Source organism: Triplophysa dalaica, chromosome 20 (assembly GCF_015846415.1).
Source record: "Triplophysa dalaica isolate WHDGS20190420 chromosome 20, ASM1584641v1, whole genome shotgun sequence".
Classification (NCBI taxonomy): domain Eukaryota; kingdom Metazoa; phylum Chordata; class Actinopteri; order Cypriniformes; family Nemacheilidae; genus Triplophysa; species Triplophysa dalaica.
Window position 1 is genome coordinate 11,889,225 of NC_079561.1, and position 21,819 is coordinate 11,911,043.

The window sequence follows — 21,819 nt, forward strand, 5'->3', positions numbered from 1 at the left end:
ACCTTGTGTTTCCCTGATGGAGGGAACGAGACATTGTGTCGAGCCGACAGAATGGGTTCGCTCTTGAGAACCTATCATCTCTGATTGTACATTTTAAATGCCAATAAAGTTGGCGAAGGTCATGGCATGCCAGTCTCCGCCACGTACATAGGGGTCTAAAAGGAAGATGGCGTGCCCATTCATTCACCTTTTGGGCTGAGGAGAGGCATTCCCGGTCACTGCAGCGGACGGCGAAGCGTTGTTGCAAGAATGACACAACGTCTAGTTCCCTCCATCAGGGAACTGAGGTAACCAAGACATTCCCTTTCTGTTGGTCTCTCGACGTTGTGTCAAACTGACAGAATGGGGTTCCTATACGAAATGCCATGGCACTATGCCGTGTCACGAGTTCACTGACACTGACCAGCCTGGGCGAGTCACAAGTGAGCGTGACCGCAAAACATAAGACATCAATGCATGGATCACCGCGAGAGGCTTCTACTAACGGCCGTATAGGCGGTGGCCCCCTCCAGGGGGCCAGTTAGCCGCCCGACACCGTAAGGAACACTGGGAAGCGCTACACCCTCGCCTGAGGAGAGAACGCTAGGGAGACCACTTCTGCCATAGGGAGAATAAAGTGGAATACCTACATGTTCTCACCAGTGGGGAGATCTCATGGTAGTGTGGGGTCCCAAAAGGGTGCACAGAAGCGGTGAAGTCTACCGAGGGGAGGTCACAGGTCCACTGATAGTGGAACCAAGAGTGAGGAACGTCAGACGGGACTACCCAAGGAGGGGAGTCACTACGTATTGAGCACTAGCTCAAGTATAAGGGTAAGCTCGAAGTGCTTAGTGATGGATGGAATGCCTATACTTTATCCAATGGTGGAAGCAGGGAAGCTGGAACAGCTGACTCACCTAATGAAGGGGAGAAGGCGCTTAGCAGGCGTACGCCAGCCAGTTGTCGATCTTACCTGGTGTGTAAGACGCGGGCAGACACCAGCTCTACACAAAGGTTGTAGAACCTCGTGAAAGAACTGGGCGTAGATGTCTGCCAGAGAGGCGCCCTGTGCCAGTGCCCACGAGGAGGCTGCAGCCCGGGTGGATTGAGCCCTCACTGAGATCTCTGGATCGGTACGCAAAGGTGATGGAGACAGCTCTCCCCTTCTGTTGTCCTCCGAAACTCTGCGTGCGGTCCAAGTAGAGGCGCAGGACGCGTACTGGACACAACATGGAAGCCGCTGTCTGCAGGCACAGGTGTACCGCGATGGCACGCTTAACCTGGGGTACATCGACATAGCCCTTAGCTGCCCCACCGACGAGGAAAGTCTGACGTGTACGCGCCGAAAAGGGGGCGTGCCAGGTCTTCGTGAGCTCTTCATGCACCTCCGGGGAAAAAGGCTTGTCACCGCACTCCATATCCAGATGCCAAGAATTCAACAGAGAGGACTGCGGGGAAGCCAGTGTGGTGCACTGCAACCTGAGGCTTACAGCGGCTCGTGAAAGCATGCCTGTCATCTCCGCGTCAGACTCCTCATAGGCTCGACCGGCTGTAGCCGGAGGACCAGAGAATCCACAGCGTCTGATTTCAGGAAGTCAACATCCGATGCCATGACTGACACCTCGTCCTCTGTACACTGTTGCGAAGATCCGCTATGGGACGGTCGACTTCCGCCCATCGGAGACAAGGTAGGCGAGCGTATTGGGGCATGGACAGTCGATGTTATGGGGGGTTCCAAAAATAACACAGCCAACCGTGAGCGCAATGCCTTGATCTGCATATGCTCACTGTGGCATGCCGTGTCCACGAAAGCTCCCTCTGCATGATGGAAACCCAGACATGTGATGCATGTGCTTGTCAGGCTCGAGGACGATCCGGCCACATCCAACATTACAGCGGTGAGACATGCCTGGCGACAAGTGCACAATGTGAGAAATTTGCTCTTTTAAGGAAATTTGCTGTAGTAGACACCTACGGCTCGCTACTGAAACGCCTAGGGGAAATCGCACAAACCAGGACGAATCCGAGGCTCTGCATTATAGAATCCAGTAGTTTCACTTCAATCAGAGTAGATGTGCTTTGCATCAGGTTCTGAAGAACAAAAAGGTGAATGAATGGGCAGACCATCTTCCTTTTATACTCGTATGTACGTGGCTGAGACTGGCATGCCACGCCATCGCCAACTTCATTGTAATTTAAGAAGTACAATCGGAAATGAAAGGAAATGAAAGATCGAACCCATTCTGTCGCACAACGTAGAGAGACCGACAGAAATGGAACAGCAGATATTCAAAGGGTGGACTCAGGTTTTTATATTGTTAAACCACAGATACAGAAAATGTGAGTATATTTGTGTATGAAATGTGTAGCGTTTGGAGGCCATTTCAAGGATAAAATATGGAAATCCTCCTCATTTTAAGGAGTGTGTGCCTACCCTTTTGATGTCTGGCACAAGGTCATCTTTGATGCGGCGTTTTGTGCCCCAGTCTTTGGCCAGCTCGTCCTCTGCGATCTCCTGCAGGTGAAACACAGCCACCTGAGCCGAGCGTCGTCGCACCCTGCCGCTGGGCGTCCTCTCCAAATCCAGCAGTTCCTGTGCTTCAGTCTTATCTTTCTTCTCCTCCTGCTCCTCTTCTCGATCCTTCACCTTTTCGCTGCCCTTCTTCAACACAGGTTCTTCATCTTCCTGCATCTCCTCCTCATCTTTGCTCTCGTCCTCTTTCCAGTCATCAGCAGTGGGCTACAAGAATAGAAACAGAGAAACAGCTAATAAACCTGTCGTGTTGACAAATACGACAACTTTCACAATGCTTGCCCGATTTATATTACCAGCATTGGTATTCTAATCTCAATAAATCAAACTAAGTCAGTTCAAAAGTTCACAAAGACCTGGTTCTTAATAATGTACGATGTTACCTGGATAAAAAGTGACCGTTTTTATGCTTTGTGATAGTTGTGATATGTTAAATAGTGACATTATGCTATGTTCACACCACATGCGAAGCATCGCGTTCCTCGCTGTTCTAGCTCAAGTCTGAGTGAGTTTGCGTCTATTCACGTATTTGCATTGACTTTGTATGTAATTCGCACAAATTTCTAGCTCGATTCGGCGTGAGTTTGCGTTTATTCGTGTCTTTGCGTTGACTTTGTTTGTAATTTGCTCGAATTTCTGGTTAAGGCGTGAGTTTGCGTCCATTCGCGTCTTTGCATTGACTCTATATGTAATTTGTGTGAATTTCTAGCTCGAGTCAGCGTGAGTTTGTGTCTATTCACGTCATTGCAATGACTTTGTATGTAATTTACTTGCGTAAATCACTTAATTCGCACTTGGTGAGAACGCAGCATAACTTGTACTCTGTATGAAAACATCTGTAAAGTATTTTACATCCATTATGTGATATCGCTCTGGGTCCACAACAAAAAAACATGGACATCATACAAAGGTTATACATCATCGCATCACATTTAAACTGTAGCAAGTATCGTATTTGTCTTAATACCGTGCAGCTCTGCCAATGAGAAATGTATAATTTGATACATCTTCAATATTTTGTAGACGCAACAGTATGATATAGTGAACATCCCTCAACATTGCATTTCTATTCAAATCACATTAAAAGTTTGATCTACTCAAATAAAATCTCTGGATTAATGATTGAGCAATAAAACCAGTCCGGAAGGGACATCACAGGTGGTGCGGAGTGATCTGGCCGTATGATCTCACCGTCTGTAAGGGTGGGGAAGTTGCAGGGTGCTCAGAGCGCAGGTGGTAGTCACGACCCGCTTTGGAGCGATAGGCCTTACCACAATGCTGGCAGAGGAAAACAGGCCTCTCTGATTCAGGCACATCTGATCCGCAGCGTTTCTGATGATACTGATATCCCATCAGACTGGAGAAATGAGCCGAACAGCCCTGTTTGACACAAACAAACTTCATTCGGTCACAGTCACTTAAGTGTACAAGCTTACACTCTACACACATGCTTTTAACGTAATGTAACACTTCAGGAGCTTAAGCTAAAGATTAAGCCTTAGAACAGTAAATGAATACACAGACAGTCTAAAGCTGCACTACATTAACATATTTCACAAATCACATGGAAGTACACAGGATTGCTCAAGAATTTCCTCATCTTTTCCCTTCCCCGCTCTACCTCTCTGTCTCTGCAGAGGAATTAAACTCTGTCTGAAAAGACCAGTTTAAAATGAATTTCCATAACGGTGTATGGTGGGTTATACTGGTCTGACTGGTGGACCAACAAATACATTTTCATACAAGCATGGATAAAGGGCTCGGCATAGTCCAGGCGAATTGCTCTTTCGTTCTGCGTTTTGGGGTAAAACAAAGCTTGAAAACGTTGAGAGACAGCACAGTGTTTTCGAATAATCCAACACCTCTTTGTTTACATGACTAATGCAAATAGCCTCTGCGCACATGGCCATACAAACAACAAAGATGTCTGCAATGATGAACGAGCGTTACCCCAAGTGCATAGCTGTGTGTTTGTTTATACTATGGGAAAGAGACAAGTTAAAGCATTCATGCTGCTCAAATGTTATCGTTTTTTTATATATGGAGATGGTGGTCTAGTGGGTTAAACCACTGAACTGGTAAATCAAAGGTTGCTGGCTCGATCCCAGCAGCCACCACCATTGTGTCCTTGAGCAAGACACTTTACTCCATGTTGCTCCAGGGGGATTGTCCCTGTAATAAGTGCACTGTAAGTCGCTTTGGATAAAAGCGTCTGCAAAATGACTAAATGTTTAAATGTAGACGTTATCTGAGCTAACCTCAGCTAAATAAAATGATGCGTTATTTCTAACAGATCGGGTGGTGCTACATAACACACCCACCTATTACCCTAACTAGTGAAACGAATTTGAAACAGATTTTGATTGAAATCAGGTCACAGGCGGTCGTTTTTCCATTTCGAATGTAGTATGCTGAGCCCTTTAGGGGTGTGACAAGACACTTACAACTGGGACATCTGGGTTCACGAGAACCAGACAAGATTTTTAGACTTTTTTAAAGAAATCCTCATTGATGAAATATAGTGGGAAAAAATATTTTATTTACATTAAAAACACAAAATGCTTAAAAATTTGGCATTATAATGTCAACTTGTACTTTATGAAACAAATTAAACTTCTATTTTAATGACCTATATTATGCAGTGATAAACAATATGTAAACACTGCAAAAGGTTTTGTTGCAAACTCAAATAATGACACACTGTCAATCCTCCTTCCTCCACTGACTGAACCCTCGTATCCTTCAGTGAAACAGTTAAAACTACATATACATATCATGTTTTATGCTAACATTGCATATATGTAAGAGACAGATGATCCGTTTGTGAAGAGGTTTGCCTGTGAATTTATTTAAAATAACGTAATGTGACCTTGCAATTGCTATACTGTACTTGTGGTACAAACAGCTAAACTGTTTTTCAGCCACACACTGCCTCCTCCGAACTGGCGCGTGCTTAAAGGAAAAGTGATGGGGGAGTGGCACCACGTGATAGAAAAACACATTGTTGAATGGCCGGGCCGGTCACTGTAGATCACAGCACGCACATACTTTGTGCATTAATTAGCGTTTTCTGCACATTACTGAAAACTGGTCGCACCACAACAAAACGTGCCCTCACAAATGCTCCTAAATACACCTACTGTTTAGTAAATCTAACCCTATGAGTAGGAGCAGACAAGGGAACAGATGAAGTTTGCACAGGCAGACAAATAACAAAACAGAGAATGTAGCCAAACGCAAAGTGGAGAAAGTAAGATGAATTGGGGACAGACAGAATTATTGGTGATAAATTGCTACCTCGTTGGGGCACTTGATTCGGCCCATCTGTTTGAGGACGCGCCGTAATCTCTCTCTCTCCTCCTGCTCCTCCCCAGCCACATTTTCACTCGCCGAGGGCTTCGAAATAGGAAACAAACACAATTAGTCGCATTGATGTCACTCAAGGTTTCTTGACAAGAGATGGGATGCAATCACTGAAAGTCAAAGGCTCGGCACTCCTCAAAATCTGCACATAGGGGCCACTGCATAGTGTTTTTCTAGGGTGATATCAGCAAAAGTGGGCCATCAGATAAAATGTTTTTTAGTTCATTTTTAACCAAATTAATGATTATTAAACATTATTTAAAGGGTTAGGGTCACTTATTTTGTTTTTAAAAATTCGGCCCATTTTAACTGACCTCTACTTATGTTAAGGGCATGTAAAATAGTGCAAGCCCTTAAAGTGTGCCGGGGCGACCAAAACCCCACCGTTTATTGTGCAGCCAGAACTCCGCTATTAACTACATAGACTGCTCTCTTTCTCATCTCATAGAACAAAGAGTAACACCTGTTCTCAAAACAAAAAAATCAAAGCCGGCAACATGAAATCAGACCAACTCTCACACTCACTTTGGTTTTTATGTGAAAAAACAGCACCTGGCAGCATTTACAAACCATCCACACACACTCAAATAACAAAACGGAGTATTGAATGCACTTCCTCATTAATGTTTCATACCGTTTCTGAGACATTTGGTTGTGCATAATTTAACATATTTCTTTGGAATTATTGTTTCCAGCTAATGCTTGAGGATGGCAGATGGCAGAGCTAATGTCCCCACGCCCCTCTTAAACCACTTTCTCTCATGTTTTTGTACAGAACCTCACAGTGGTCACATGGGACACTCTCGCATATCGGGATGTGTTGTTTGATTTCAGATTTCGGCTGGAATTTGACAGAAAAAATCCACATGGCAGATTAGAATCATTATCACATTGCTGTGAAGACAGATTACCGGCAGAAGAGCTGTTAATATCTCAGGCGTGTTGGAGAAATTGTTACAGTCGAAATAGCGTCAACTTTTATACGTTTGAAAAGGCTTTGCTTAATGGCTAGATCTTCTTCCATATGAGCAGTTAATGGCTCAAGGTTAATGGATGCTTTATGTCTTGAAGTAATGCTGAAGGATGGAAAGGGTGTCATAATCGTGAGACGTAACTGAGGTCAGAGACTTCTTTGTAGTGGCCACTGAATATAACATGAAACACTGGACACACTCACCTTAGCGTGGTCAGCCATGCTGTGGTAATTGAGTCCAGCTTTGGATCGGAACTGTTTTTGGCACTTCTGACATTTGAGAGCGTCACGTAGCTGCAAGAGAAAGAGCAATGTTTATGGTGTCAATCTCCATATCTTCAAACCATTTATTCAAAATGTGTTATCTTATATACTATTCGACATATACTGGGACTCAAAAAATATGGTATATTGTGATAATTAATTCATATTAGCATATTTGTTTTACATTTCTTTGAAGTCACACTAGCTTTCTTTTTTTATATATCTTTTTTAGTATGCTGATATCGCTTTTCATAGTAATCAATAAATTAAAAGCTATATGCTGCCAGTTTGCATATTCAGTTTGCCAGCCTCTTTAATAAGAAGTTGCCAGCCTACGGCAGCGTTTTTTACATTTTCACCCAATTTTAATGGCTCACAGTACATTTTCTGTAAAGAATATATGGACAAACAATATGTCAAATGAAAGAACAGAGTCTCAGCTTTAAACAAAAGAAACCGTATTCTTCTATCTTCATGTGTTCGTTTTTTATCACTCCGTAGACATGGGTCGGTTTCTTCAAAAGTGCATCATTTTGAATAAACAGCTGAGATGATTAACGTTTTTTGTCAAAGATTCCGCCCAGATTACACTCAGAACAATCATTAAAAACCGCTACAACATATACGTTCTAGGTTCTGGGAATCTGTACTTTTTCCCAGTGGTGTGTAATAGCGCCACTTGCTGTACAACAGTAAAACACTGATTGCCGTAATAACTTGTCTTTGGCGAGGAAGCGTTTTTTTTTATATGACGAGATAACTCGTCAATGGCGGTAAAATAGTTAATTCAATCGAAATCATTAAATATTCGTAACGTAAATTATAATTTATTCATAAAATAAATTACTTTTTTATTTAGTTTCTTAAATATTATGATGCTTTTAATGTTTCATAACAACCAGTGTTTAAAAAATAACTAAAACATCATTAATAACAACAAAAGATCCTTTAACTTCAAATGCAATCCAATACAACAATATTACTGTCTCATGGACAAACGGATACTGTCACATGCCTATTTAACATACATTTTATAACAATACATACGTTCCTCTACAAATAAATCTGTAAAAATGAAATGGTGTAAATAATAGTGGTATTTCTTAAATATTAAAAAATATTAAAGCTCCAATCCGTAATTTTTGCCTCTCTATCTGTTTACATAAAAAATTCAGGATATCATGCAGTTCAATCGAATAAATTGTACCCAACAGCTCAAAACTTATTAATACATTTACCATTTTTAATCTGGGTAAGATAAGGAAAAGATAAGGATTTCAACACTGATTTTTTACATAGTTAGTTGACATATATAGTGTGCAAATGTGTCCTATAGTGTGACAACAAAAGTGTAAAATAAAATAGCATATAAGATATTTATTTTCATTGTTATTTTATGTTGCACATATAAATATCAATAATATAAAATAATACATAATATTTGTCAACTATATCCACATGTACTTTTCACCAAAAAAGTTATAAATTGCAGTTTTTAAGAATAATAAAGATACTGTAGCAGTGTTTATGCGCAACAGTATTTTCTAATATTAATAGAATTCAATATGTAAACTTCATGTAAGTGCACTGACCCAGTTATCATTACTTGATCAAAACATTAAACCATAAAAAACTCAGTCCCATAACACCGATCACAGCTGCCATTGATTTCACACAGGTCTGAGGTAGAGGCCAGGAAAACTACAATTACTTGTGACCCCGCAATAACACACACCATCAATTCCCCTATAGTAGACATGTCGTCATTTTAATAGACCTGTGCACTTTGAGACTTTTCTCTAGATGTACAGTACCCCGGGTAGGTCGCTCGATCAATAAAGTGCTCATAATGGTTCCCTCCGGCACTGTGCGCGGGGTCCTGAGAGAGAGGTGTCTAATTGCACGCCTGAAACACTTTCCTCTTTCTTTCCTCTGTGGTTTGGTTGTATAAACAACAGAGGAAAGTCATAGATTAAACATTTGATACTCTCTCCTCATTCGCGACGACCGTGTGTTGTACTTTGTGTTCAATGGAGTGTTTTGTGCTGTTAAAGCTGTTAAGCAAGCGGGAAGTGGAGTGCGTCAATGGGGTTTGAGCCGTCCATCATCTGGTTTAAAGAAATCCGAGAAGGAGTGTTGGGAACTAACTAAGTAACAGTTTTCATTCTTACAGCGCCAATGTTTTCAACAACATTTACTTTTCCAACAAGGAAAACAAAGCACTACACGTATTTCAAAGTTGAAGCCTTTATTTATGAATGTTTCCATCAATGCTTAATCTGTAACATGTTATCCAGGTAGCTGGACTGATATGTGGTGTGACCTCTGACCTTCTGACAGATCTCCATGTGCTTCTTAAGGCCCGACACGGTCTTGCGGGTGACGACAGAGCAGGTTGGGCAAACCACCTCTCCCCTCTCAGAGATGGTGTTCTGCCATTGGGCTTCAGCAGGGGGCACTAGAAAATTAAGAAACATCTATATTTAACAACTGCCTAATCATTTTTATTTAAACTGCTACTATATTTCACTTTATTGGTTGTTTACACACTTTGCCTTATTAATATTTTGCTTTATGAACTTATATGCATAAATGTACAAACATTATTCAATTATTATTATTAAAACGTTATCATTAATATTAGCTTTCATAGGACTTCTGAAATACATGACCAGCATCTCAGATCATAGAACCACACAGAGAGAGAAAGAGAGAGAGACCTGAACTGATAGAAGTAGATTCTTTTCTGGTGGCTGCTGGAGCTGACTGCTTCCTTTGGGACTCGTCTGTGAACAAAGCCCCCTCCGCCCTTTTCATCCGGCCTGCTTTCAACTTCTCCTCCACTTTATTCATCCCTGTTTAACACAACACATTACAATGATAGCAACCAAAGACCTCGCAACAGAAAGAACACAGAACTGGCTAATGCACCATGTTTTAAAAGAACCTGTTAAAGAAGCATATACTAATTCTCTGCTAGTGTTGTGGTGCTGTGTGTCTCTGACTTTTATGGCTCAACAGGAAATGAAACACTTTAATAATATACCTATTAGCACCAACGGAGATAATTACAAACAAATGGCATACGTTCTTAATGACAAACATACAGAAAGAAAATACCACAGAAGTCTTAAAAGGTGTTTTTCTAACAGAGAACTGGATTGAATTCTTACAGTCTGACAGACCACCCTCTGATATTGTTAAAAGGCCAACAAAGGTCATTGGGTCTCATTCACTAATAATTGCGTTGATTTTTCGTATTTATATGTACATTGGAACCTCCCAAGAAAACGTTCCACCTAATTCACAACACGTGCGTACGCACATGAATTTGTCCTTAACCTCGTCCTAATGTTAGTGAGTTTGGAGATTTCTAAATGAGCTGAAGCGGGGCACGATTTTAGTCACCAAATTAGGGCTTTCCGCCTTAACTTTCCTTTACCATCTGTCGTTGTAAGACAAAGTTACTCCAAGCAACCCTATGTGATGCTGTCTACAGACGCGCTCTCGCAAGTAATTCCAAGTGCACAGTCAGTTCATACACAATAACAAATATACAGACACGCAGTTTGCAAAGTTCTCATTAGCCGCCTGTAAAAGTGCTGTTTTTCAGAGAAACCTCGCAGCTCGAGCTATAGTCTAACACAGCTTTTCTTATTCTTTCACTGTATATGATGAAATAATAAATAAAAAAATACACATCTACGCGTAATTTTATATAAATACATATAATTTAAAATATAAAACTATTATCCTAAGATGACACATCCATTTGGTCATTTTGTCTTCAGTGTTGGGTCAGTTACTCTGAAAAAGTATTAATTACAAGTTACTAATTACATTTTCAATAGTGTAATTAGATTACTGTTCAAATTACTCTCTCAAAAAAGAATTTAATTACTTATTACTATTTACTTACATATCATATATCAACATTGATTCAAGGATAGACTTGAAATGGCTTATTTAATTCATTCAAATAAATAATAAATAACGACAGAAATTATTCTTATTATAATAATAATTTGTTAGCAATGCCAAATATGTAAAATAAGGGAAAGTTAAGGGTTAATGATTAGTGAGGTGGATATAGTAGATGTGTGTCTATTAGTGTTGCGCGGATGGCGGTTAAATCCGGGTCGGGTAATGAAAAAATACATTCAGATTAATTGTAGGTGGGTCGTGGGTGGATGATATCATATACAATATTAACAACATTTCTCTTAAAATACGAATGTGTTTTAAATGCATTTTTCATCATGCGCTAATTTGCAGTAATTTAAAAGAAATGCGACTGAGGCTGAGGTAGAGGACGGTCTATTTCTTAAAGCAGAAATGGAGCAAAACAGATCCGAGAGAAATTTAAAAAGGGAGAATTAAAAACAAAACAAAAGGTAGGAAAGAAAAGTACTGTGTGGGAGCGTTTTAGCGATGTGGTTGCGTAATCAAGTACTGGGTATGTTATATATAATGACTGTGAGGCATTGTATGTATATGAAAGCCATAAGACCGGTACCTCTAATATGGTACATCATGTGTGTGCTAAATCGAAATATTAGATTTAAGTATTTACAGACAAAGACAGTGCTAGAAAATTAATATAAATTTGAATGACGATCGGGTCCGGGTCGCGTGCGGATATCTATATCAGAGAAAATTATACGTGCGGGCGGGTGGATCATTTATTTGAAGCAGCGGATGCGGGTGACACTTTAGCTTATCCGCGCATCTCTAGTGTCTATAATCAAAACCAATAGTAGCTATTAAAACATGAGTGTGTTTTGTGTTATGGTACCTTTCAATCCGAACGTTCCTGAAATAGACGGCTGCTCCCCAGTGAACTTCTTTGGAGTTTTCTGCTTCCTCCCTGGCTCAAATGGAGAACAACAACAACAAGAGGTCAAACATCTTAATAGAAGGACAAGAAGTTCTTAGTTGTTATGCCTTTTTACTTCAACGGTAATCTACATTTCTTTTTTATACAGAGATGGCGACAGAGAGGTAAAAGTTAAAGACCGCAAATACATACTTTGACAGACATGTAGTATATTTGAATTTATAAAAGTTCTTGATTCTGATTTGTCAGTAGATGTTTAATTGAGGATAAAGCACAGCTATGAACACTTCACCGGTGTATCACTACCCAGCACCTTTAGAAATAGGCTTTTCCATTGCTGGAAAGAATTGCCTACATTCCCATTAAACTTAAAACACATTGTGGAATTCATTCATGGAATTGCTTGTATTTGAATTACTTCTAAATAGTCTCAATAAAGTCAGATGCTTTTTGTTACCGCTTGAGAAACTTGCAGCTTGGTAAGCTAGAGTTTAAAAGAAGTTTGACAAACACCGCTCATTATTAAGACTCAAACTTCAGTGCACCCAAGGCAAGTGAGCACCTGCTGTTTCACATGTTCCCTGATCTCCTGTGTTTGTCACTGCTGTGGAGAACCTGACACAGCTTTCATGTAGCAGTCATGTGAGGTGAGAGCAGATATGTGACGTGTCTCCCTCCGTGAGTGCGCGTTAGTGTAGCAGACATTGATTGTCAACTCATGTCATACAAACACAGCTGCTCCCGTGCTTTTTTGGATATTTCATATGCAACGCCACCCCTCACACAAACATGGCTCTCGCCTCTGGCTCCGACGTGGAACATGAAACATAGGGGCTGTGTACACAAACAAAGGCCATAAATAGCCGTCTCACAGCGAGGGCCGCGCAAATATCTCGACAGGCAGAGACAGAGACCGCAGCGGCCACCAGAGAGACCTAATGACCAGTCCTGAGAAGTATCTGAGACAGAGCTCGTACACACTGCTGCTTAAAGGCCGATACACCCTTTCTGACAAATTTCAATGACTCAGTGTTGAGGGCATTCTGGGACATGTTAATAAGGAAGGGAATGGAAAACATTATTGCTTTCAAAGAATTAAGTGGACGAATATAAGTCATATGTTCATCCTGGGCTCAAGCCATGGAAAGTATTAGAAGGTTAGTGGGCCTACTTTTCTTGATGGAGGAATTGACTGAAGATGGGTTTGATAAAAAATTAAATGTTACTAATGTTACAATTTTAACAGACATTGTTGAGGTTTCAGAATTTCAAATCTCTAAAGCGTAACGCACCATTTTAACATATTATGGCACACATTACATATACACAAACAAATACTTAAGGGATATTTTATTCCATTATGACTCCATTATAGTTTCAATTTATACAATACAATTCCTATTAAAACCTTTAAATTTTCTATTTTTATGTGTTTTGTGCAGAGTACTATTGTTTTTAGCAGGGTTGTTTTGGCAGCTGTCCAGTTTAGTAGCATTAACGCATACTTTAGATCTGCATTTTAGGGGCTCTAAACTCTAAATACAGTTTGCTGTATCAATATTTTTGCACACATATATACATATATATAAGGAATAACTGACAATGGGCTGTTCAATTATTTGAAAGTTAATGCACACCCCAAGTTGGTAATTAAGCCACGAGGCGAGAGATCGCGCACACACCTGCATGTTTGCGGTAATGTGACAGAAAAGCCTGTGATAATAAATGATTTATTCCTTGTATTGTTTCTATCTAAAAATAACGCAAACTTTTGAAGGAGTAGGACTATCCAAATATATTTGTTATCAGCAATACTCAGCATGAAGAGGAAAACGAACCAGTAGGCTATCAGTGTTTATTAATGCTTTTGGTTTTCTTTCTAGTTATTTTAATAATTTTATTTAAGTGTAAGTATTTCTTGTTTTTTAAAAGCTTTGTTTATTGAAACGAAACTGCACGCGTTTCCATTTACCGTTAAGTCTGACATTATAAACGTCAGATCAAGGACAGTGTGCTGAGTGTGGTGATGGCCTATGTTTCGCCTTGGCGAAGTGAAATAGAATTGTAATGTGGTCAGCAGACCTGGAACAGCTTCATAGGTGTGCATTTAACTGAAAGTTAATTCATACCCATAGAACGTTTGTCAACCAAGCAGATTGAAGCATTCAACAGCCTGTGGTATAAATTTATATACAGTACATATACATAACGGGAAAAATTAAGAGACCATTTCAGAGAGCGTTTTTCTGATTTTAAAGTGTACCGTTTACATGTATGTGTTTAGGTAAAATCATCATTTTTGGTCATTCTGTGAACTACTAACAATAGTTCTCCCAAATAAAAATATTGTTTCTTTTTGCATTTATTTGCAGAAAATGAAAAACGGAGAAACTGAGAACATGTACATTCAGGAAAAGTTAACCTCGACATTTCTCAAAGTTTACACGTGTCTTGTCATGCTGTCAGTCTTTCACACTGCTGTTGGATGACTTTATGTCACTCTAAGATTTGATTTTGTAGAAATACAACAAACACTGGACTGGAATGGCCACAATACATCTAGAAATGCTTATTTAAAATGAAATTTTGGAAATGGTCTCTTTTTTAGCGCCTTTATACCACAGTATTTACATGTTATTCCAGAGTACTTTGAAAAAATACCATGGTATTACAAGACTAAATATTCAGAGAATCACACAACACCCAGGATTTTAAAATCTTAGTGTGTAGCAATCTTACTGTGCTTCATTCTTTCAGGATCCTCTTCGGGGAATGGTGGGGGTAGACTGTCCTCCTCGCTCTCACTGTCCCCAGTGTCTACAGATGTCCCCTGATGCTGAGAACTGTGCTGCTGTCTCCTATCCGGTCTTTGGGGGGCGCACTCTCCATTCTGTGAGGGCTGAGATACCTCCTGGGTCTTCTTCACCTTGAAAAATGCGGGCGACGGAGGGCTGTTCTCTGTGGGCCTTAGAGGAGCGAAGGGAACACAGGCTATTAAAGGCAATGCACGGAGGACTGGTACCATAGTAATACAGGAGAACAACATCTGGAACTTAATGATCGCCGTGTGGAAAACAAACCACGTCCTGAAGTAAATGGTTGTTGTTTTTGTTTCTGAGTGTAATGCCAAACACTTTGAAAATGAATTTAGTGCAGAAATGTATCATGCTAAAGAAACACAAGGAAACCAAGAAGGAGCAAAATGGTCGACCCTTTAAGAGGATAGTTTCTTCTGCATGTGAAACAAAAAAGAAGATATTTCGAGATGTCTCAGTGGTTTTGTGTTCAATTGGAGTCAACGATGTTTGGGTTACCGATGTTCTTCAAAATATCTTTTGCCATGTTCTGCATCAGGCTTGAAATGACGTGAGAGTGAAAAAACTATATTATGATTTTTTTATTGTGGGTGCACTATCCCTTTAGGACTGTTTCAGGAACAGGGCATTGCCAATTCTAACCTTTTTTTGGCATTGCCCTTCACAACGCTCTTCTGCTGTTTGGGTTCGGACTTGAGATCGGGTTTGGTATCCAGGGTGACCCCGGACTTGGTCTCCATGGTGACCCTTTCTGGGTGGTTCCACAGTTTGTGCTTTTGAAGACGGACCTTCGTGGCAAACACAGCCTCACAGTATGGGCATCTGTGACTAAGCTTCTCTGCTATGGTCGCCTGAATGACACACACAGTAATGTTGTGTCATTTTAAATAATGAAAGCAAGAGAACAAGAAAGATGGAACATATTGTGTAAAACTGAGCATTTAAAACTGAGGCAAATAACATGTGCACGACAAAATTAAAGTGTTTACAAATTTTGTTCTGGTGATTATGTTATTATGTAAACCACTACAATAATAATTATTGATATATGGGTCATATACTGGTACATTACATTTAAAATGTATTTTATTCAGAAAGGGAATTTTTGGATACTGAATTTGAAATATTTTATTAATAAATTTGTAACAAATACAAACTTTTCCTTTTCGCTTAAATAGGGACAGTTCACCCAAAAATGAAAATTCTGTCATTATTTCCTCACCTTCAAGTTGTTCCAAACCTGCATACATTTCTTTGTTTGGTTGAACACAAATAAAGATATTTTGAAGAATAGATTTCTAGGAAACCATTGACTACCATTAAAATAACTGTCAAAGTGCCGCAGAACGTTTTTTTTCGCTAAATTCTTCCAAATATTTTCTTTTGTGTTTAAAAAAAAATTAAAAATTTATACAGGTTTGGAACAACTTGAGGGTGAGGAAAGGATGACAGGGTGAACGGTTCCTTTAAGTCAAGACGCAATGTTCAAACAAGATGAATAAGAATTTGTAAGCAAATTATTTTTATGACCCCTTGTTTTTTTTAGGGCTGGTGATTTCTAGGAATAACATACCTTTGAATGACTGACCAATCAGAATCACGCATTCCAGAGCGCTGTGCAATACAATTTTATGTGCTAATGTCAACAAAACATTTATCTGATCTTTCACTTCGTATTATTATATTTATTATGCATATTTTAATTATTTCACAAAAACAATAGTTCAATATGATTAGACAAAGAAAGACTTTGTGAAAGACCCCAGCTTGAAGTTGAATACATTTTTAATGAGCTCTCACAACTTCACCAAGAAGATTTTTGCGAGCTGTCACAATGAGGTGTGCTTTAGCGTGCTTACAGTCTAAAAACAACTGTTAGCAGTATGCCGATACTCGTTTAAGAGTCTTTTACAGCACTGCGACTACAGCCTTTAAAATATCACAAAAATTATTTAACAAATAATATAATCATTCAATGAATCATTAAGACATACAGTATGTGTCTGACTGGATTTGTATATGTGTTTTGTTACAACCATTGTTACAGCAGTTTTGTCCAAAACGTTATGTCCGACGTGGCGTCCTAGAACCACCCATCCAGCCAATCAGAATCGAGTATTCAAACAGACCATGGTATAAACTGCTATTATAGTATTGCCTATTAAGGTTGTTTTCCTATTTAGAGTATATGCAGAATTCTGCTGGTTGTACATGTGTTTCGGGTGTTTTCTTTGGATAGTTGATTTTACCCCTTGGCATCTCTGATAATGATATTTAAGTCCATAAATACTGGGGAATTCCAGCCAGCAGCCCGAGCACGGGCATTTCACCCTGGAACGACTTTTAAACTCCTCTTTCCACTGAACGATCATATGAGCCTGCAGCCAAAGAAACACAACACAAAGACACAGTAATTAGAAACTATTAGCAATCAATTCACACACTGGACTTCTTTATGAGATGTTTTCCTTTACAGCACAACAGTTGGAAATAATTTGGAAAGTCCCAAATTCCCCGAAATCCCGCACTGGCAAACCGCCAGCATTAGCCAGAAAGAATAGCTTGTGGGTTTACTCACAGGAATATTGCGCAGTTCCTGCACCTCCACACGGGGGCGCCCTTTCTTCTTGCCCTCTGACTTCTCATTACAGGAGGAACCTGAGAAAGAGCCTTTAAAGGCATGAAACAGAAAACAAAGCTGACTTTACATTTGTAATGTGTTGCATTTATTTTATTGGCAGCAACCTTCATTATTTGAAGATTAAATAGTATTCATTGTGACAGGTCTTATTCATTGACTCTTATTTTATATTGTAATTTTACCCTTATTTTATATTTTAATTTCATTTCATTTCATTTTTCCTTTCTTTACTTTTTTGCCAGAAACATTCATTATATCAAAATTAAATAGTATTAATTGTGACCGGCCTTATTCATTGACCCTTCTTTTATTAAAAATTTTAATCTGATTTCATTTGATTTTTTATTTCATTTTATTTCATTGCCAAAAACCTTCATTGCATCAAGATCAAATAATATTCTGGTGCAAATTCACCCGCACATTCTGTCGCCGATGCCTCATTTTTTCTCAAACCAATTTAGTTTTCTTTCATTGGTGAAACAATGAAACACAAGATTCAACGGGGAATTTGACTTGAGCTTCTGTGGAATTCCGATCTTATCCTCCCCTCCCTAAAACGCCTCGATTTTATCAAAGACCCATTAACCTTTTCCAGATTAATGATCATCCAAGAAACTCCCCCAACACCTAACAACACTGCATCGCTCCGTGTGTTTCAGACGTGCCCTCTGGGTCTTAAGCGAAGCTAAACGTACATTTAGAGACACAGTCAACTGCAGATTCATTCTGCGTACAAATTAACGGCTTTGCTTATTTCCTGAAAGTCCCGGGGGAATTGGAGGCGATATCATGTGTTGGTTTTCTGTTTGAGGAGGTCACAGAAGGTTGCCGCACATGCAAACAAACATTGACAATGTCAAACTTTGAGCAAACTGCAGCTAATTACACCCTAATACTCCATAGAGGACTGCTGGCTTCGGCTGCTAAGCAACTAAATAATAAGGACACTTACAAATTGGCTTCAGACATATTGTCTGCAGTGAGTGTGTGTGTCAATGAGAGTGACTGTGGATAAAGACCATTCACAGTCTTGAGTAAATCAACCATTAATCAGTTGTGTCTTTGACACGCTCCCTTTAAAGAGATTTTGAATTTGGAGAATCGTGTCATTATAATCTCACTTGTGTTTAGTGCAACCCTTATGACTTTCCTCCTTCTATGATCCTTTGAAGCATAGTTTTCCATAGTCAGGTAAGTGAATTGTCACATCCGTAACGGTCCGAATTTCTTTAGAAATTTCCCCATAAAAATTTAAATAAAAATAATTATTTCGTGGTCTACGAAGAGTCAACCCTACTCCATTTGTTGGTTATTGTTGCTTCTGTTTGTACATTTGAATTCACGGAAATCCTCCAAAGTATGTCGTCTCTCAAAAGCTGGCATCCTTTTTTGTCACATCCGTAACGCATGTTTTTTTCTCTTTTTTAAAACTCATGCGTAGACTCAAATTTCTGAGTTTGGTCAAATAAAACCAGATAGTTGAATATATTTGTAATATATACATTCTCTCAGTATTTACACTTCATGTTTTGACTAAAAATGTCACATTCATAACGCTGGAATTGCTCAAATAGAGACGTTCTGTAGAATCTTCATGCAACTCTGCAACGATAGCTCAATGTGAGCACAAAGCATAGGGTTATAGTATTCCAAGTTATAGCTGCTCGATTATAATCATGATTATTTTGGACAAAATTGAAATAACGATTCTTTAACATGATTACTCAACTCAACTTTATTTATATAGCGCTTTTTACAATTTTCATTGTTACATTGAATACAATAAAAACAACTAAAGGCATATACCTTTAAAAACAAGAAAAAGGTGAAAACAACAAAAGACAGACATACAAATGCTCCACACACACAATATGCATACATACTTACACACATTGACATAGACGCACACACGCAAAGTGAAAGCACACATTGGAGAGAGAACCACAGGTCAAATATTAAACGGACTATAAATTGTTATATGCAATATTAATTATGTCTAACTTCTGAATTCTAAAGCAGCCCCCCTGGCCAGGCAAATAGTGCAAAACAATATGCAAACGGTGGCGAGGAACCCAAAACTCCAATCGAGAAAAAAAACCTCAGGAGAACCCAGGCCCAACCAGGGAATTCCAGTTAACCTCTGGCAAAAGCTGCTGCCTCTGCACAAGCTCAACAGTGCTTGCACAACAAGGCTAAATAAAAAATAAATAAACTTACGAATAAGGTAAATTATAGATTTAAGATTATCATTAACAATCTAATAGCATTTGAAGTGTTGTAGAAAAATCGTGTCAAGTTGCCGCGTCCAACATTACTTGTTGTAACCGTTGTAAAATAATATCACAAATGTTGTTTAATCTACGTCTCTTAAGGATAAAGGAATATTAAAGGATGCATTAACGGATTTTAATGTACGATGTAGAGGCCAAGAACCACCGGACGCCAAGCGGAGGATTATTCTGTTTACACCATGGTCATTTTCCAAGTTTAAGCTGTTATTGACATCATGACATCAAGACTAGATTACTGTAATGCACTTCTAGGTGGTTGCCCTGCGGGCCTATTACAAAAACTGCAACTGGTTCAAAACGCGGCAGCTCGAGTTCTTACACGTACAAAAAAGTATGAGCATATAACCCCGGTTCTGTCAACCTTGCACTGGTTACCTATAAAGCATCGCATTAACTTTAAGATCTTGCTTATTACCTATAAAGCCCTACATGGTCTAGCGCCGCAGTATTTGAATGAACTTCTATTGTATTACAGACCTCCACGTACATTACGCTTTAAGGGGTCCTGTCAGTTGGTAATACCTAGAATTTCAAAATCAAGTGCAGGTGGTAGATCCTTTTCTTATCTAGCGCCTAAACTTTGGAATATTCTTCCCTGCACGGTCCGGGAGGCAGACACACTCTGTCATTTTAAATCTAGACTAAAGACTCATCTTTTTAATCTTGCATACACTACACCTCCATAATATTAATCCTCAGAGGATTTAGGCTGCATTATTTAGATCAACCGGAACCAGGAACACATCCAACAACAAATGATGTACTTGTTGCATCAAAGAGTGCAGAACAGTACTCTACTCTCAGCCAGTCTTGTCTCTTTGTTCCAAGGTTACCGCAGGATGCAGTTCATGCCCAGACCTGATGGCAGAGCTGAGAATGGGAAGCGGTGACCTGACAAGTGCTAAGAGGATAGAGCTGGATAAAGGACGCGACAACTTTGTTTTTCCTACAACATTTCAAATGCTATTAGATTGTTAATGATAATCTTTAATCCTTAATTTTTATATTTTTACTAAGCCTTGTTGTGCAAGCACTGTTGAGCTTGTGCAGAGGCAGCAGCTTTTGCCAGAGGGGAACTGGAATCCCCTGGTTGGGCCTGGGTTCCCCTGAGGTTTTTTTTCTCGATGGGAGTTTTGGGTTCCTCACCACCGTTTGCATATTGTTTTGCACTATCTGCCTGGCCGGGGGGGCTGCTTTAGAATTCATACTTGTATTAAATGTGTCTCATGTACAGCTGCTTTGTAACAATGAAAATTGTAAAAAGCGCTATATAAATAAAGTTGAGTTGAGTTGAGTTGAGTTATTGATGTTTATAATCTAATTTTTGAGGAGAAAATGACAGTTATTCTCATCAGTTAATTTCAAACATTCATCAAGCTGACTGAACTACCTGTGCATTAAACAGTTTTAATGAACATCTTCCAGCCAATCAGAATGGAGAATTCAAACAGACCATGTTATAAAATGTAATATGGCACATCAAGTTTTTGGTACTTGAAAACCAATGACATCACCTGGGCCATAGGTAAAAGAGCTTCAGCACGAAGAATGTTTTTTTTTTTTTAGTTAAAAGTGTTATACTAAAAACTATACAATCGGCAACTTAAATTTACAATGTATCATGAATGCTAAAGAAATAAAAGCAAACCAATCAGGAGCAAGATAATACATTATGTCATTCAAAACCTGAATATGACACCTCAGTGGAGTATAAAAGAAGATATTTTGAGATATGTCTCAGAGGTTTTGTGTTCATATAATGGACGTCAATGGGGGCAATGTTGTCTGGTTACCAACATTCGTCAAAACAAGCAAGGTGAGTACATGATGGAAACAAATATTTTGGGGTAAACTATCCCTTTCACAAAAATGTAAGCTGGATACCTTCTGATGAATAGACGCTCGTTGACGTGCCTGTATGACTTTGAATATTCACAGAAGAATGCAAGTCATTTGCCTTTGAGATAAAATGATATCAATTTAATTTTTTGGGTGACCTGTCCCTTAAAGGATCACACACACTCTCATTTTTCCTCTCTCTCTTTCTGTGGGTATGGGGGGCAGGCTCTTTCACTGGCACTCGCCTCTCTCTCACAATTAGCTGTATCCTCCATCACAGCAG

At 39.4% G+C, this 21,819-nt stretch overlaps 1 protein-coding gene across 5 annotated transcripts in view; it reads right to left on the bottom strand.

The window, feature by feature from the left end:
• znf512b (zinc finger protein 512B) overlaps positions 1-21,819 on the bottom strand; it is a 55,329-nt gene that overhangs the window by 6,818 nt on the left and 26,692 nt on the right. For all 5 annotated transcript variants that reach the window (XM_056733023.1, XM_056733022.1, XM_056733021.1 and 2 more), the window contains exons 3-13: positions 17,344-17,435; positions 17,015-17,143; positions 15,408-15,616; positions 14,689-14,915; positions 11,908-11,979; positions 9,833-9,967; positions 9,443-9,570; positions 7,053-7,142; positions 5,810-5,908; positions 3,704-3,892; positions 2,414-2,719 (exon numbers count right to left, since the gene is read on the bottom strand). In XM_056733023.1, the coding sequence (XP_056589001.1) occupies positions 2,414-2,719; positions 3,704-3,892; positions 5,810-5,908; positions 7,053-7,142; positions 9,443-9,570; positions 9,833-9,967; positions 11,908-11,979; positions 14,689-14,915; positions 15,408-15,616; positions 17,015-17,143; positions 17,344-17,435 (1,676 nt within the window). The remainder of the gene's footprint in view (positions 1-2,413; positions 2,720-3,703; positions 3,893-5,809; positions 5,909-7,052; positions 7,143-9,442; positions 9,571-9,832; positions 9,968-11,907; positions 11,980-14,688; positions 14,916-15,407; positions 15,617-17,014; positions 17,144-17,343; positions 17,436-21,819) is intronic.